The sequence below is a fragment of the Pan paniscus genome, chromosome 2 (assembly GCF_029289425.2).
Source record: "Pan paniscus chromosome 2, NHGRI_mPanPan1-v2.0_pri, whole genome shotgun sequence".
In the NCBI taxonomy this organism is placed as follows: Eukaryota; Metazoa; Chordata; class Mammalia; order Primates; family Hominidae; genus Pan; species Pan paniscus.
Genome location: NC_085926.1, coordinates 28,501,870 through 28,520,220, shown reverse-complemented (window position 1 = coordinate 28,520,220; position 18,351 = coordinate 28,501,870). Strand labels below are relative to the sequence as shown.

The 18,351-nt window shown below is 39.6% G+C and overlaps 1 protein-coding gene and 1 long non-coding RNA gene across 5 annotated transcripts in view; one reads left to right on the top strand and one right to left on the bottom strand.

Moving 5' to 3' along the window:
- RBMS3 (RNA binding motif single stranded interacting protein 3) overlaps positions 1–5,401 on the bottom strand; it is a 1,476,433-nt gene extending 1,471,032 nt beyond the window's left edge. For 2 of the 4 annotated variants that reach the window (XM_055109591.3, XM_055109592.3), the window contains exon 1: positions 185–5,399. In XM_055109591.3, the coding sequence (XP_054965566.1) occupies positions 185–347 (163 nt within the window). In that variant the 5' untranslated portion in view covers positions 348–5,399. Of the gene's footprint in view, positions 1–184 lie in introns of all 4 variants that reach the window. The other 2 variants (XM_034956011.3, XM_055109593.3) reach the window with 2 other exon arrangements.
- On the top strand, positions 69–17,914 carry LOC117979614 (uncharacterized). Its single transcript, XR_004670482.2, has 5 exons — positions 69–207; positions 1,550–1,602; positions 14,653–14,692; positions 17,107–17,242; positions 17,786–17,914. It is a non-coding gene; the product is annotated as an uncharacterized LOC117979614 (long non-coding RNA).
- Positions 17,915–18,351: the final 437 nt, after the last annotated feature.

The window sequence follows — 18,351 nt, the reverse complement described above, 5'->3', positions numbered from 1 at the left end:
CTCCCTCTCCCGGCCGAGCGCGCCTCCGGGGTCAGTCCCTCCGGGCTGCGCGTGTGTGTATCCCAGAGCTCCGCTCCGGGGTCTGTTCTGCCGCTGGCGGCTCCGCGCCGCACAGCCCTGCACTAGAGAACTGGAGTAGAGAAGGAGAAGCCAACGGCAAATTCCGGGCAGGAAGTCGACCTACCCTTGCCTCTGGCCAGGTCGCAGGTTAGAACCGGGAAGGGGTGGGGCCCCTCGGGGACAGCGAGGACGCGAGTCTCGCGGCGCGCCGGAGTTTGGCGTAAAGGTCGGCAACAGAGGGTCGATGGGGTAGGAGGAAGGAGAAGCGAGAAGTCGCTGCCAGGCATTTACTGCAATGTGCCCGGGGCGGGCGCCAGCTGGGCGCCGTCTCTTTTTGGTGGTGAGTTCTGTGCTGGAAGAGCGTCCTCAGCAGGGCAGGGCTCCACCAGGAGGCTTCGGTGGTGACCCCAGGGCAGGCAGTGCGTTGCGTCTATAAATTTAAATAGAGATGGCGAGGGTAGACTTGGAAATTCTTAAATCAGGGTTCACCACTAGTCAGGTGAACAGGATGACTTCTCAATTTAACACCACTTGATCCTGGGTAGTAGCTTACAACTTCATGGGAACTGCCACTGCAACTCTGCACGTCCAGGAGGGACTTTCAAGCAGCTCTGGAGAGAAATGGCGGGTTATCAAGAACCTGTTCAATATTAAATAGAGCCCATTGTTCTGGGCTTTGAATTCCATAATGCTCCCAAATGGATCAGCAGATTAATGAACTATTCATGCGTTTCTTGGCAGAGGATGGCTTTTTTCCCCTAGCATATATCACAGATCACACTTGCTTGATGAAACTGGAAAATTGCATTGCTCATCCCATGAATGCTTTGCATTAACTTAAACACAACTTTTACATATCAAGACACACTGTCCCATAGATGCAGTTACACAAGAACACATCATTAGGTTGTATTCCTCAATGCTATCTTTTAATCTGACTCTGCATGTGTGACAGAAATTAATTGCCACTTTCATCAGTGTAGAAAACCAATCTGGGTAATGCAATGTGAACAAGTTTTTGAAAAAGAAGAAAAAGTTTAGGGACCAAATTACCCATTCTCTTTTTCTTCAGATTTTCTAAAAATCAGATTTCAAGTTCGTTTTCTAAATTGGGAATTGTTGAAAATAGAGTGAACTCCTCCCCAGTACCTGGTAATAAACCAACAATCATTATAGAACGTTTATAATGGTAAATTAGATTATATGTGTAATGTGCTTAGCAGAGTGTCTTTGTGCATATCGAGCACCTAACATTGTTATACCGAGAACAGTAAGATGATATACGTTCACACTGAGTGTTCATCTGAAGACCTTGATTTACAAAATAGAAGCTACCGGTTTAAATCACCTTTATTTAAATTTCCTAAAAGATATTTGGTATCTTTAGAGAATGAAGCCCCTTCTGAAGACAGGAAGAAAGTCAATAATATTTTGTGCAATAAAGGTTTGAATTTGTCAGGTTTTTGGTTTTTTTTTTTTTTTCCTACAGTGTAGCAATAAAAATCACATGTCAGTTCAGACAGCAGCAGGAATAGCTGACTGGTAAGTTATTATTCTTCCATGCTTGCTACTTCCAAAATACGTTTGTGAACTTCTTTCAAGGCTTAAATGAAGATTAAATCAAAATAAAGATACAATACTTCAATTAAATTTGTTCTAAATTTAGACATGTCCTTTTAAAGATTCTTATTGTTAAATGCAAATATTTCTCCTTTCTTCTGCCCCTCTATTTTTGGGGGACAGTTTTTTTTAAGCATCTGTCACAAGTAAATATGGACTCGGAAAATATATTACATTTCAAAACTGTTGATTGCACCTAATTATGCATGTAAATTGCTACTTCAAGCATGAAGACAGCTTGCAACATTTTGAAAATTTTGCCCTACTAGTCATCTGAGGTATTTGTGTTACTATTTTGCAGTTGCCTTAAATGACTCTTCATTTCTCAATTAACTTTCCATTAATGATAGGTCTATGAATAATTTTGACCTTTGGCTTTCTCTTCCCAAATGATTTAAATTAGTAAATCAGCACTTTCAACAACATCACCCTTCTTCCTATTTATACCAGACCTCTTGAATTTTTGAGTCACTGAAATTGGAGTTTACAAAAAGGTGTCCTGGGAGAGTAGTCACTCTTAACTCCTTGCTACTAAGTATGATCCATGACCCAGAAGCTTCCCAACATCTGGGAGTTTGTTAGAAGTGCAAAGTCTTGGGCCCTACCCTAGACCTACTGAATCAGAATCTACATCTAACAAGTGATTCCTACCACATTTAAGTTTAAGAGCCAGTGCTCTGGCACATCACATGGTTGGTCTTTCTACATTATAATCATCTATGGGCACTCATTATTTCCCTAAAAGACTACCAAGAAAGGCTCACTAGGAAAACACAATTTAGCAACATTTTTTTAAGACATTATATTCCCCACCACCTCTCATCCTCCAGGATCTTAGTCTTGCATAATGAAAAGTTTCATGAATTAAGAATTTATCGTCCGGGCATGGTGGCTCATGCCTGTAATCCCAGCACTTTGGGAGGCCGAGGCGGGTGGATCACCTGAGGTCAGGAGTTCTAGACCAGCCTAGCCAACATGGTGAAACCCCGTCTCAACTAAAAAAAATGCAAAAATTAGCCAGGCATGGTTAGCAGGCGCCTGTAATCCCAGCTGCTTCGGGGGACCCCGGCAGGAGAATCGCTTGCACCCCGGAGGCGGAGGTTGCAGTGGGCCAAGATCGCGCCATTGCAGTCCAACCTGCAGAACAAGAGCGAGACTTCATCTCCAAAAAAAAAAAAGAAAGAAAATTTATCTATATTGTATCTCTGGTAATAAAAGCATACAGTTTTCTAAACTCTAAAGGCATTAACCTAAAATTCACGTTGTCTTGAATAATAAACTTGATGAAAATATGTGGAACTAGTTTCTAAAAAACTTGGTTATTCTTGACCTTCTTTCTACTTGAGACTTGAAAGTCCACGGTTTCTTTCTGCTGGGATAACTAATGTCTTCGGTTGCAAGGCAAACAGAAGCTGACAAGTGCTTGTCTGTGCAGTGGCAACCTAATAAAGCTACAATAATTTGGAGTGAGTTTGGACCAAATTATGTGCCCCAATATTTTTAGGGACTATAAAAAATTATTACAAGAATTTCTTTAAATCACACAGATCAACAAATTGTTACTTTAAAAGGCTATCTAGTGTCGTACTTCTCACCTTTAATGTATATGAAGTCACCAGGAAAATGTTGTCAAAACGCAGGTTATGATTCAGCTGGTCTGGGTTTGGGTGTGAGAGTCTAAATTTCTAACATCCAGGTAAAGCCAGTGCTTCTAGTCCCCAGACCTAATGGGTTTGCTTTATTACCATTAATGTTTCTCAAGTTTTCATCGTGGGAAACTTTTTAAAATCTTCAATGCCCAGACTACTAGGCCCCAGAAAACTTAAATCAGAATATTTGGGGTGGGATCTAAGCACAAGTAGTTTTTAAACCTCTCCAGGTGATTACAATGTGTAGCCAAGATTGAGAAACAGTGCTGCCTGTGAGTGATTCTCCAAGTGTGATTCCCAAACCAGCAGCAGTAGCACCTGGGAATTTGTTGGAAATGCACACTCAGTGTCCATCCTAGACCTACCAAATCAGAAACTCTAGAGGTGAGATCCAGCAATCCATGTTTTCACAAGGCATGATTTTGATGCATGCTCAAGTTTGAGATCCACTGCTGTGATCAAAGATTCTCTGCTACTGCATGTGAGAATCACCTGGGGAGTGTTCAAAAAACACGATTTCCTCCCCCACAATCAATTAAATTAAAATATCTGAGGGTGAAATCTAACATGTTAATATTTAAAAGTTCCCCCAGGTGATTCCAATTGTGCAGACAAGGTTGAGAAGGATGTCTATAGACTGAATTTTTATGTATGCAAATCAGTGTTTCCATGGAGCAGCAGTTTCTTCTATGCTAGTTTAAAAAAAAAGTTCTTAATCTGCAAAAATGGAGAACTAGAAAGGTAGAGTACTATCCCAATTATCATAGATTCAGATTAGTGTATTCAGTATTTTCCGATGAGCCATTTTTCCTTCTTGGTAACATGACAGCAGCTTCTGCTGTCTCCAGCAGGACTTTGATGTGAAATGATTCAATTTTAAGAGGCTATGAGATGTACCCTGGCACCAGCCTCCAGTGATTAAAGATTCCTGTGTCAGATTGGTTAACCATCTTCAGGGATGTTGCTGTAAATCAAGTCTCTGCTATTAAGGGCTTTAGCACCTTGCTACCCAAAGTGCAATTCACAGATCATCACCTGGCTGCTCATCAGTATCACCTAGGAGCTGTTTATGAATGCTGACTCTCAGGCCCCACCCCAGACCTACTGAATCAGTGTCTGCACCTTAGGATCCCCATGTGATATGTATGCACATTTAAAGTTTGAGAAGCACAGATATAGTGTATCCCCGTGATATACAAAAAGATATACTAGCCACTTAATCCTAACTCTTACATCTCTTGGCTCTTCGTGGATGTACATCCATTCTGAGAACCTTGTGGAACTCTTAAGCATAAAGTTCCAATTGTAGAGGAATCTACAAGCATCCTTCCCTTTGTTTTAACCCTTCTAGGTTTAGCACCGCTGTCCAGTAGAACTTTCTACAATGATAGAAATGGTCTTCATCTGTGCTCTTCAATAAGTAGCCACAAGCCACATGTGGCTATTGAACAAATGAATTGGCTAATATGACTGAAAAACTGAATTTTAATTTTATTTCATTTTAATTGATTTAAATTTAAATAGCCTTATGTGGTTATCGGTTCCACTATTGAACAGCACAGCTCAAGAGTAATCATCTTTCCTCTTGCTCAACCCTTATTCCAGTTCCCAGGTTGCACACCAGCCCCTCCTTCTCAGCTTTTGTATGTATTAATCCCCAGTGAATGCACCAGGAAGAAAAACATCTGCCTTTGCCACCTCATTTACATAATAAGTAACATTATGCTTATTATTTTGAATGAGAGAAGTTTAACTTGAATTAAATGCCACCAAAAGTTGTCAAAACCTTTTTCATAGTATTCATAATTGCCTAGCTTTAATTTTACAGCCTTTTCAAACATCAGCAGACATAGAATGCATTTGGAAACTGCTTTAAGAAAAAGAGACAAAAGACTGCAAATGGATTCAGAGTACAGGATACATAAAGACATCCCCCCCCACCCCAAGCATCTTGTTGGCGTATAATGGAAAGTTGATTACATTGAGTGCATCTATGTTGAAAGTAAATATCAAAACTTGCAGATTACTCTCAAAATGGAAGGTGAAATGCAAAACAAAAGAGAGATCATAGAGTTAACAGTACTAGAAGATAGCAAATGAAATTCAAAATAGAAATGTACTCAACACTTAGTCTGGATATTAAATATCTATGGAACTAATGGAATGAGATGGGATGGGATGGGGTGAGATGAGAGGAGAGGGGATAAAACAAAAACACTCATGATTTGAAAACAGAAACCAGCCCCCTCGAGCTTTCTCTTCTCTGGGATAAGAATAACAACAACCACACTTATAATTGCACTGCCTATCATTGCTTAAGTGTGCTCTGTATATTATCCCCTATAATCCTTTCAATAACCATGTAAGGTGGGTATGATCAGGAAAAAAATTATTCCAGAGATTTGGATTGGTATTTTAACTAACACACCTCAGGAAGGCAGAATAAAAATAAGCAAATCCCTACTAGAGAGGGAAGAGGATAGTGTTAAAATGAAGTCAGCCCTTTTCTTTGATTGAAAAATGACGTGCATCACTTCTAAGCTGAATTAGCCACAACCTGTCTTATAAAAGGAGGCTAACACTAGGAAAATATTTCATCAGGGTCTGTGCCTTGCCCAGCTGCTGATTTGGTACTGTGTGATTCAAAATCATTCCCACAAAGAAATGTGTAGCTAAGGGCAACAGCCTCACTTCTGCAGGATGGTCACTTCATAGCAACTGAAACCAATAAATAGACTGTTGTTGTCCTCAGGAAAGAAACTCCAAGGGACTTCAGATAATATGATTTCAGGAGGCTGGCCGGGAGCTCAGACACCATTCAAAACATCTTGACTTTCATGAGGGCTTCTTAAGACCCACCTCACTCAGACGTCGTTTTCTCAAAAACGGAGGGCAAGTTTATTCATAATCCACATCAATCCAGTTGAAAAGAGAGGGAGCAGAGTGAGGATGAAAGAAGACAAAAATATTTACTCCTTCAGTGATGAACTAAGAGGGCCAAACTCTCAGTTCTGTGTTTCTACACCTTTGCTGATATCTTAATAAAATTAAGCCACAAACTCTAATAGTTGTCTTGAGCAATGTTTGGAAGATGCACCACCCTTTACTTGCTCAAACACACACGTTTCTTAACAGATGACTCAAATTTTACGTGTAGTTTGGGGACATAAGAATTCCCAGGATTCTGAACTTTAATTTTGGGGTCACGCGAAAATGTTTCCAGACCTTTTCAGTTTGAAGGGAAGTCACATTCTGCCCAAGCAATATCAGAGCAATTCTGCCTTAGTGAGCTGGCCCATTCGGCTTCCTGAGTCTTGTGCAGAATGTCAGCTTCGCTGAGCTGGTTCTGACAATTGGTCCTTCTGAATGTTTAGGTGTGGTGCTCAGAAATGCAGTCCCTCTCCTATGATCTCCCACATTTGATTATTTCTGTGCCCTTTACTTTGATTTGGGCCTCCCAGCTTGGATTCCTGGTTGCCATACTGGGGATTTCTTTCTTTCTTTCTTTCTTTTGAGACAGACTTTTGCTCTTGTTGCCCACACTGGAGTGCAATGGCGCCATCTCAGCTCTCCACAACCTCTGCCTCCCAGGTTCAAGCGATTCTCCTGCCTCAGCCTCCCAAGTAGCTGGGATTACAGGCATGCGCCACCACGCCCAGCTAATTTTGTATTTTTAGTAGAGACGGGGTTACTGGGGATCTTTGTTGCATATTTACATTTACTGGGATCTTTGCTGGACACTGGAGCCATAGAGATGAAGCATGTGGTAGTCTCTGCTTTGTAAACAACAGCAATATGGATACTTAAGGTATGCCACAAAATACTATGAGAGCACCAGAAAGAAAAAAGTCAGTACACACCCACTTACCCCAGGAGTTTCAGCAACCAGAGTGTTCTCCCTGTGTATCCCTTAGGAGTCTTAAAAAGGGAACCCAATAAATAACCAACCCAAGTTCTTAAGCTGAGAAATAAGGCCAAAGAATATCCAGGGCCAAAATATCACCTCTATTACTGATAACATCTAGGTTGGAGGATGTAGCTTGTATCTGTAAGCAAATGGTCTTCCTATTTATAACACTAAGATCAGGCAGACAAATTCACCCAGTCACAAACAGTGTGGGCATGTGCCCTGCAGGCAGCTAGCTCCCAGAAAGAAAAAGGAGGAGGCCAGCAAACTCAGTCCATCTTTTCCCAAATTCACTAGGCAGACAAGAAACCTCTCCTGAGGCAGAGGGAGTGAAAGAGTTGAGAGAGGCCAGGGTTGCTGTGCTAGTTGAACTCCACACACATGGAAAGAAATAGATATGGGGAAGAAGTGTTATGCTTCCCAAGTGAATCCTGCTTCAATTTCAGCCCTGTATCCTATATCCCACGTCCCAATCCCCCTTGCCGACTGCTGTCTCCTGTGGTAGGGGAGAACTCTGGAACATACCATGGATAACTCTATTTCCTGCCTCATGTATCCACTTACTGGCCCTGTATGACTGCTCGGTCACCATTAGCTCTACCAGCCACACTTCCCTCAGTTGCAGAACTAACTACAACTAACAACAACCTAGACATGGTTGGTCAGAATTAACATTCCTGGTACAAAGCTGTCAAGAATTAAACTCCTGACCTGGTTCTCATTAGCATCATGCTCATATCTCCTGAGCAAATCAGAAATTTTACGAAGGTATAAAGCTTGCAGAGGAGGTGCTCTAGCAAGTACCTTTTATCTTACAAGTGCCTAATAAATATTACATTTTCATAATTTGGCTTTTTAAACCACAAATTATCTTTCATGCCCTCATGTAGTATGTTTTAGAAGGCCCACCTAATGCAGTGCCTTGTACATGGTGGGAGCTAAATAAATGTTTGAGAATGAATATTAAAAACCTTTTATGTGAATGACTTTGCATCTCATCTCGGAAAATTTAGTCTTCAACAAAGTAAAACAAGAACAGTCTATTTGGAAACTAGGTTTTCACCATGGATTTACTATGATCACATGTTTGTGTCAATTTCACTGAACTATTGTAGGAAGGTGAGTAATTGCAACTTCACACAGGTATCTTTTCTGAGTCTCCATTTCCCTATTTGTGAAATAACGTGTAATGTGTTCAACTCAAAAACTGAGATTACAATAGTAGATATCTTCTGACTAGTTAATTGCACACTGAAAGTATCAAATAATCAAGTGAAGGTGGGAAATCTGTAGTTTTTAATGGTATGCTTTCATTTGCATCTCTTCTCCTATATCTAGATATTGATCCCCTGGTCATTATGTTCTTTATCTGTACACTTTGCTTTCCATTTTGAAATCAGAGTATAACAAACATGCACAACTATGGCAAATAATTAGATGCAACATTTTGGAAAATGATAATTTAAATGTAAATACAAAACACATAAGAAAAAATAACCCACAGAGGCAGTAAGAAACATAATAAATAATCCTCTAGGGAGAACCAGAAGAGTGTGGATGATGAGTTAGAAGGTGCATCTGGATAAATTTCTAGAGAAAAGAGAAGGACTACTATACTGGAGAAATAGAAATTTTGGTGGGTGATACACACCTTTTTCATATTTTGATATTCTCACATACCTTTAGAATAACATACATGCTTAGAAATTAAGAGATACAGAGATGCCAGCTGTTTGCTTCTTCTCACTATTCCCTCTCTTTTTACGCCTTAGTATTCAGGCTCCCAGCCCTCTGCTCTGTCGACACTGTTCTGTTGTGTGTCACTCATCACCTCTCCACTGCAGGAATCAATGCCTTTGTGGTTCCTTTATCTTCATCATCTGTCTGTCCCTTATTTCACTCAAATTTTATCAAAAAAAATTTCAAATTAAGGACTTTCAAATGTTCTGAAGAAAAATTGAGTGAAATAATCAATCTTACACAGTCTAAATTCCTCCTCCTTTTCTGACTAATCCCTCACCAACTCTCATTTTTACTCTTTGTTCCCTATCCATCTCCAAGTGACCTGTTCTACTCCATGAATATTCCCTCTTGAGAGCTCACAAAACTTTAACTTTCTTGAAATAGCACTCGTTATTAATCACCAGAGAGATTAAACACACCACTAGGCATTTAATGTATAACATTTCTTTTATGTATCATAACAGCCTCATTGCAATAAGCATTGCTAGCTCCATTTTATGCCTAAGAAAAGTGACGTTCTGACAGTATAAATAGAATGCCTAAAGCCACAATCCTGGTAATAGCAAAACCAGGCATTTGAATTCAGACCTCTCAGACACAAATTTCATGATCCTTTCCACCTATATATGTCAATGATCTCTTGCTATATAACAAATTACCCCCAGAACTTAATACTCTAAAATAATAAAAATGGTTTATGGTGCTCACACAACTGCAATTCAGACAAAGCTTGGTAGATGTGACATGCCTCAGCTCTATTCCACATCAGCTGGAGCAGCTCCAGTGGGGGCTGAAAGCTTCACATTGAAGATGGCTCACTCATGTGGCTGGCAAGTTGGTATTAGCTGTTGGCTGGGGCTCAAGGGCTGTGGGCCAGGGGTCTCTGTTCCTCTTCACATGAGCTCACCAAAGGCCACTTGGGCTTCCTCACAACATGGTGGCTGTGTTCTAGGAGCAAAGAGTCTACTAGAACAAGGCAGAAAGCTACCAGAACAAGGCCATTTCTTCTATACACTGTTGATCAAGGCAAACACAAAGGCCTACCCAGGTTCAAGGGGAGAGGACATAGTCTCCATCTCTTGATATGGAAGTAGTAAAGTACTAAAAGAGCATGTAGGATAAGAGAAAACCCTGTTGCAGCAATATATGGAAAAAACAGGCTGCTACATGATGATTCCTCTATAAATCCCATCTATGAAGATGACTTTCAAATTTATCTTTAAGCCCTGACATCTCTTCTGAGGCCAGTTCCGTACTTCTGATTGTCTATTAGAATTTTTCAAAAACCAAATTCACAAAGCTCTTTATTAAAACCAGGTTTTATCCAATTCTTTGTTATTTATATTAACAGCACAATTCTTCCTAATCATCAAAGCTGAACAGCTCACATGCAGTTTTGACTCTTCTTTCTAGCTCCCCACATCCAAACAGTTGCTGAAACCTATTAATTGTGTTTCATTAAACAATTATTCATTTATTTATTTTAAAAAACGGTATTGAGTACTTACTATGTATCTGGCCCTGAAATGGTTAATGTTAGTTATTAGTGATGGAGATAGCAAAGTACACCCACACACATATCTATGAAAATATATATACATATACTGTATGTACACACACACATAATGTCTTTGCTCTTGAGTAGTTTGCAGATTTATGTAGAAAGAATAGACAAATCAACAAAATGTTAAAATTATTATTATAAGTATTATACTCTAAGTAAACTCACCGTGCCGAGGTTGCAGAGGAAAGAAACACTAACCTAGGTTTGGGGTGAGTGAAAGGTAACGAGAGAGGGCCGGAGAAGAAAGTGAACGCTAATCTGATTTTAAAGGAAGAGCAAGAGTTTTATTTCATCTGAGCTCACCCTTTACAAACAAATCAAAACAAAACAGTATGCCGTTTTGCTCAGGATGACTTGAAGTTGGTTGGCCAAGAGATAGTTTCTGAACCATTGAATGATAACCAAAGCTAAACCTCTGTTCAAATATATATAGACTCTTAATAAATGTGTCTAACTTCTAGAAAGTGAATTAATTTAATAATAATCAGTATCACTGAGCACTGAGGTATTTGAAACTCAATGTAGAGAGATTTTTTTAAATTGCTTTTTAAACAAGAAGGAAAGAAGCCTTTCACAGACTAGTGTGCTGGTGTTTTGCCAGGTTGCTCTTACATCAATTTCTCATTGTTTGTTGTGTTCCCTGCTCTGCTCTGTGTCACAGGAAACTACATATCTGGGCTCTTTTGCTAACTGATCTCTGGATAGTTTCAGTCCATAGGAGGTACTGGTAGAAGATGGCAGGGTGTAAGGAGGGGAGACGCTAGGGAATTTATTCCCCTCTCTCTTGCCTCAGCTGCATCCAGCAGCAGCTACATCTCCTCTGTGGCTCCAGCTCTTGCCAGACAGAAAGACCCTCCTTCAGTTGCCCTAGGTCTCGCTGGGCAGCAGCCCCACACACCCCCACCACGGTGGTTTTAGTTACCACTATGTGGCCCCAGATTCTAGGACCAGGGAATACACCTTCCTCTCTGTGGAATTCTAGCCCTAGGGGTGGGAACAGCCTCCTGCTCTTGCTAACCTCTGGGTGAATTCATCATCTTCTGCTGGCCATCCCATGTGTGACTGAATCTATCACACTCTCTTCCATTTGAAAGGCTAGAGTGGTAACTGGTTTCCTGACTGAACTCTGACTGGTAATACTTAGCTCATTTTAAAATTATTTTTAAGTGTGGTAAAATACACATAGAAAATTTTCCATCTTAACCATTTTAGGTATACAAGTCAATGGCATTAAATACATTCACACTGCTGTGCAACCACCACCACCATCCGTCCCTAGAGTTCTTCTCATTTGCAAACCTGCAACTCTGTACCCATTGACAATAACTCCCTATTCCCCTCAAACCCTGCCCCTGGCAACCACCCTTCTACTTTCTGTCTTTAGGAATCTGACTATTCTAGGTACTTCCTATGTGTGAAATCATACAGTATTTATCCTTTCCTGACAGGCTTGTTTTACTTAACTTAATGTCCTCAAGGTTCATTCATTTCATAGAATGTGTCAGAATTTCATATCCTTTTAAGAATGAATAATACTCCACTGTTATATATAAATATATTTGTATGTATATACATATATACACACACAACATTTTGTTTATCCACTCACCACAGATGGACATTTATGTTGCTTTTACCTTTTGGCTACTGTAAATAATGCTGTCATGAACATTCACGTAGGAATATCTCTTTGAGTTCCTGCTTTCAGTGCTTTTGGGTATATACACGGAAGTGGAATTGCTGGATCATATGGTAATTCCTATTTTTAATTTTTGGAGGAACTACTGTACTGTTTTCCAAGCAGCTATAGCATTTTACATTCCCACCAACAGTGTAAAGGAGTTTCAATTTCTCTGTATCCTTTCCAACATTTATTTTCTGTCTTTTTGATAGTAGCCATTCAAGTGGGTATGAGGTAGTACCACATTGTGTTTTTTAATTCACTTTAATGCCAGAATAGTATCTCAGAGTGGTAAAAAATTTTTGTTTCAACTATGTCTTCTAGTCATATGGTAAGCAGTAGGCAGGATTTCTGGCATTAAGTTTATTCCTGCTCTATGTTTCCATGACAAATTTAAATAAGAGCCTTACCAGCACCCAACAACTGAGGCCCAGTGAGGATTTCAGAGTAAGTCATGCCTTCTTCAAATCCCACTTCAGCCACTCACTCTGTGACCTTGGACAATTTATCCACCCCTCTTTCTGATCTCAGTTTTCTCATCTATCACTTTGTGAATAATAACCCATGCCTTGCATAGCTAGAATAATATTTTCCCTTCATATTTACTTACATTCCAGATTCTTAGTTTTAAATATTTGATGCTTCACATCTTGCTACCTTGTTTAGATAGTGAAAACTTCATATGCTTTTGTTGATACAGTATCAATAAAAAGAACTGAAAATGTGCACATGTTGCTTTCCCTCCTGGCTAAGACTGCAAAAAGTAGCTAATTAAGAGTGCAAGTCCCTGATGTCTGATGAATATAATTTTAAATTCTAACTCCACTACCAGTATATGTATGACTTTGGAAAGTCACCTAAATTATTTAATTTCTCTGAACCTCAATTTCCCCACCTGTAAAATGGGGATAATAACATTTCCTATACCTTTGGGTTGTTGTGGAGATTAAATAATATAATTACATAAAGCTCTCATCACATTTATAAATATCTACTAGGTATTATGAGACTCTACTCGAACTGCAAATTTAAAATTTAATAGACCCACTGTTGAAAGATCCATTGAAATATTTTCATATCATGCAGGGAATTTTAGTTTGGGGTTATTTGAGGACACGCTAATAAAGATTATTTCTACCCCAATTTTCAGCTCTTACTTGGGTGTCTGAAACTCCAGGGTGCATAGTAACTTTGTATCAGTTAGGTAACTGCCTGTATGAGTTGGACAAGCTCTAGCCACCTGGTCTTCTTTCAGTATGTTTGAATGTTGGAATTCTACGGCATTGCACTTTTTGTGTAGCACAGGAAGTCAGAAGTCTAGATTTTGATTAACAATCCCAAACAGAGCTAACCATGTTCTTACAAAGGCATAACTTATGCTCAACCACAGTCCATACCCCTCAGGAGTGCGTAATGACCCTAACTCATTCATTTCTCATTCCCTAAGAGAGCAAGTTAAGCATAATCTCTCCCTCATTCATTCAGCCCTTCATTTCACAAACCTTTCCTGAGCACTTGTACTAGGCTCTAAGAACTATGCCAGAAATACAGAAATGCAAGACATAGCTCCAGCCCTCCAGGATCTCAGGAGACTGACAATCAGCACTACGTGCTGTAGGAACCCAAATGGTGCCTAACTCAGTCTGAGGTGTCGGGGAGGAAGCAGTGGCTGGGCTGAATCTGGAAGGATGAGGAGATGTCAACAAGAAATAATAAAAGGGAGGGAGCATCCTTGCTGTTCAAAGCGGAGAGAACAATGGGTAGAGAGCAAGACGATGAGTGTAATGTGGTACATTGCAGAACCTCCAGTGTGTAAACGAGAAATGAGAGGTGGGTGGAAAGGTTGTCTGGACGCAGATCGTGAAGGTGCTTCTATATCATGGTAATGATGGTGGTATTTTAAGCAAGGAATAAGATGTGGGAGATTTCATGATAACCCTATAGAGAAAAGTAAGATAAGAGGGCAAGGAAACCAACTAGGGGACCAGAGCTGTAAGAGAAGCAAGAAATAAGATTTTGAATAAGAGAGCAACCAAAAAAGAAAGAAGAGGTGCTGTATTCTAGAGGGAATTAGAAGCAAAATCAACAGGACCGAGTGAGTCATTAGATGTACCTATTGCTTCTAAATTAGGAATGTCAAGATCACTGAGCAGACTATAAATGTTCTCTGACCAAATGTGGGTACACCAAGCAAGGCTTCAAAAGATGGCCAAAGTAAGAGCAAAATCAATGTGCCATGTAGTCAGACGCCAACCAAACCTGACCTGTTTTTACCAACTATGCATTGAAATGTCAGAGGCCAATGAATTCTATGGGATTTTTATTGAATAGAAAAAAAGAAAGAACCCATACTTTCCAGGTAGTGCAAATTTTTGTGTCTGTGTTTATAGTGCTATTTATTCTGAAAGCTCTCTTCGGTCTTTTACAGGAAACTAAGTATATGCTTTTCAGTGTCAATCATCAGACAGGTAAAGACTCTATTTTTCATTGTCATTAAGCAAATCTTCACCTACACAAAACCACTTTGTTTTTAAGGATCTCTAAATAAATAACATTTACTAACCTTACTGACATTTACTAACCTCACCCATTCTATTTCTTAAAACACCTTGCATGAAGAAAACCCTCCACATACTTACTGTAACTCTCTCATATGTCCAGGTAAGGCTCTTTCTTCTCATGTTCTCTAGGGTATGTTGAAAAATAGCTGTTTTATGAAAGGGATAGATTTGTATTTGACTAGCTCTTGTGAGTGAAAATGATTTCTTCCTCAGAGATCAACACAAGGTGAACTACACTAAACGTAATTTGCTGCAAATTACACTGCCCAGATTCCACAGCTAATCACTCACCATTTATAAATAAAGGAATTTTGGTTTACAATAGGAGAACTAAAGACTGTGAACACCAATTCCAGAACTAGGCTTATTGTCAAACATTTTCTTGCCTCACAGTTTTTATATAATTTAGAATAAGGCAACCTTTATGGAGTTTATAGTCGAAAGACACGATTTGGGGATATACTTGGCATATGTCTTATGGTAATTCTCCATGCCTCAGAAGGTCTTAGTAAGCTGGATGACTGGGTCTTTCCATGGTTAAGTATTGGCCACATTTTGGGAAGATATTGGCAGGCTGGATATTGGGTGACTGAAATCCAGATTTGGAACCCAGAGAAACAAAAGGAGAATACAGAGTGAAAGGTAGGGCCAATTCAAGGCTGGATGAAGAAAGAAACTGCAGGGTTTTTTTTTTTTTTTTTTCTAGTCAAGATGTTTTGGGCTGCAAGTCAAGGAAAACCAACTCAAACTGTTTTAACAACAAAAGAAATTTATTAGTTCATGGAACTAAAATGTATAGAAATAATATAGTTTCTAAAACAGTTTGAAGTGGGCTCTAACTTTATTTCACTTCTGTTCTCTTGGATCTATCTTTCTATATTGTGCCATCTTTGTTCTCAGGCTGGCTCCATACTCATTGTACATAACCCCCAAAGAACTAATCACCATGACCAGGAAAATATCTCGTTGACACAAGCCAATCATGTCTTGCCCTTGGGTATGAGTGTGGTGGTCAGTCCTACCAAACCATATGTCTACCATAATAGAAAAGGAGTGTAATAGATGCTAGAGAGGCATCAATCCCACTACAATACCCAATAAATTCGTAGTCAATGAGTGCAGAGGGGCAGAGCCAGAAAAGAAGGGAGGCAAAAGAAATTGAAAGCAAAATAGTCATGGCACCATAATCAGACTCAATCCACCCAGCACAAGAGAATCTCACACTGGAGCAAAGCTAGCCTGGGATGACAGGATGATTGCATTTTTCCTGTTGTTCCTAAGAATAACTTTTGAGGGAGGTTTGAAGCCAACACCTACATTCATGACAACCATGTCCTCATTTAAGTTATTAAGAAAAGAACAATGGTGTTTCTTTCATGGCAGTAAATCTCCATGCTAGAATAAGAAAAAGAGACATTCACTTTTTTTCAAGCAACTAATGTGCTAGTTAGTAAATATCTGCTCTTAAGGACAAAGTAGAACTCAGAAACATTGAACATTTTATGAAATAAAACAGCTTGTTTCCTAAGAATTACACTATGTGCAGTGACAGGCTGTTCTAGTACTGACTGGTTCCTTCGATAGGAACAAAAAGTTTATACACCAATATTGAATAGGGAAAGGAGAAGGGTCATAGACATAGGGAAAGTGCATTTTATAATTTATCAAGATCTGAGTACAAAGACCGTGTGTTTTGTTTTTGTTTATATTAAAAAGGTCCCTTGGAGAATAAATCAATTAGTAAATGTCTTTCACAGTGCTTGGCAAGTAGTAGGTACTCAATAAGTGTTCATTGAATTAAAGTATTTATTGAGTACCTTGTAAGTACTATGACAGGCATTGATGGTAGCTTAGCAGACACTGCATGTCCCTTGGCACTCACCATGTCTGAGTACATGGATTGCTCTTGTTAAAAGCATCTAAAACTCTCTGCTTGAGGGAGATGCTTAGTCCGTACAAGTGATAGGCTGGAGGTGCTTGGAAGTTAGTGTTGCTGGGAGCAACTTTCTACCAATGATGGATGGGAATGACTGGTTAAATATTCTAGCTTCTTTGCCCCTCAGGTAGGAAAGCTCTACGTTGTCTCACAGAGGTCCTGAGTAGGACTGAGCTGCAGTTGCCCACAGCACTAACCTGCTCATTAATACATCTTTCTACCCATCCATTTTTCATTTTTCCACTCTCCTGCCAATGCTTCTTGGGATCATCTCCTAAATCAGCTCTTTTTGCTTGCAAAGTTGTCTCATGACTAGCTTGTAGAGGAACACAGCTTATGACCATAGCTCTCCTAATAGCATTCTCCCTTTCTTTCTGTCTAACAGATCCCAAATACTTTGGAGAGAGGCAATAAGCCTATCCCCAGGATATGAATTATTATTGGGATACACCAAACATGACAATCTCATTTCAGTTTCTACAGCCCAGTCTTGCAGATATGATCACTCAAGTCAATGAGACGTAAGCATAAAACTAATGAAAATTTTCTGAAGAAGCTATTGCTATCATGACAAAAAGTTATAGATGTGACTGCCTTCTTTCTGCTTTAAATGTAATCATGGTACCTGGAAAGAGCTGCAGCAAAGAGATCATAGCAAAAATTTTGCTGGCTGCAACATCACTGACCCTCTGAGCCAAGAACAACAATGGCCCATCTCCAAGACTTCTTGTTATGAGAGAAGATAAAGCTTTATTTGTTTGTCAACTTTATTCAGATTTCTGCTACATACAGTCAAAAGCAATCCCAACCAATACAAATATGTTAAGGGTTGAAAGAGATAATAAAGGAACAACTCATGACTGTTTCACTGGGGAGTGAAAACTAAGTTATAAAACAATTAGACCATTTGTATTAACTCTAAGGTAATTGGTGTGATGTAATAGTTTGTTCAAGCACAGGTTGAACAACTAATTGGGATAGATTGAAGGGTTATAGGATGTTTAAGACTAGAGGATCTTTTAGGTCCCTTCCAGCCTTAAGTTTCTATCATTCTCTCACTACAGGGAAGGAAATAATTGGAGGAGTAGTCCCAGCAGTAAGAGAGAAGAAAGAAAGACATGGGCCTTGGAAGATAGATAGGATAAGAGTAAAATGAAGCAAAGAGCATTGCAATTAGAGCAAGGTGTTGGAAATGTATGCTGCAGAAATACTGCCTAAAACCTGGAAGTCTCATAGCTGAAAGCACCAAACTTTGGTCCCCCTCTCCCCACCAAAATGAAGAGAGAATGCAGCTGGAGATGATGAATTTCAGTGTGGATGTAGATGCAGACATAACAGCCATTTCAGAAGAGCATGTTTCACCTATAATATCTGCTATAACTGAAGTCAGCTGATCTTGCTTTTAAACCCTTTTAGGAATTTCAAAATCAGCTCAATGGATAATGACAAAAGTGTTAACTTCTGTGACACCATTCTCTAAAGATGAAACCATAATGTCATCAGGGGTGGTGTTAAATGCCAGACTGAAGAGAAAGTGGAAGAGACAGATACGGTGGAATGCAAGGATACTGGACCCCTGAGAGCAGCCTGTTGTCATTGCTTGGCATTTACAGCATCTGTAATTCATTAG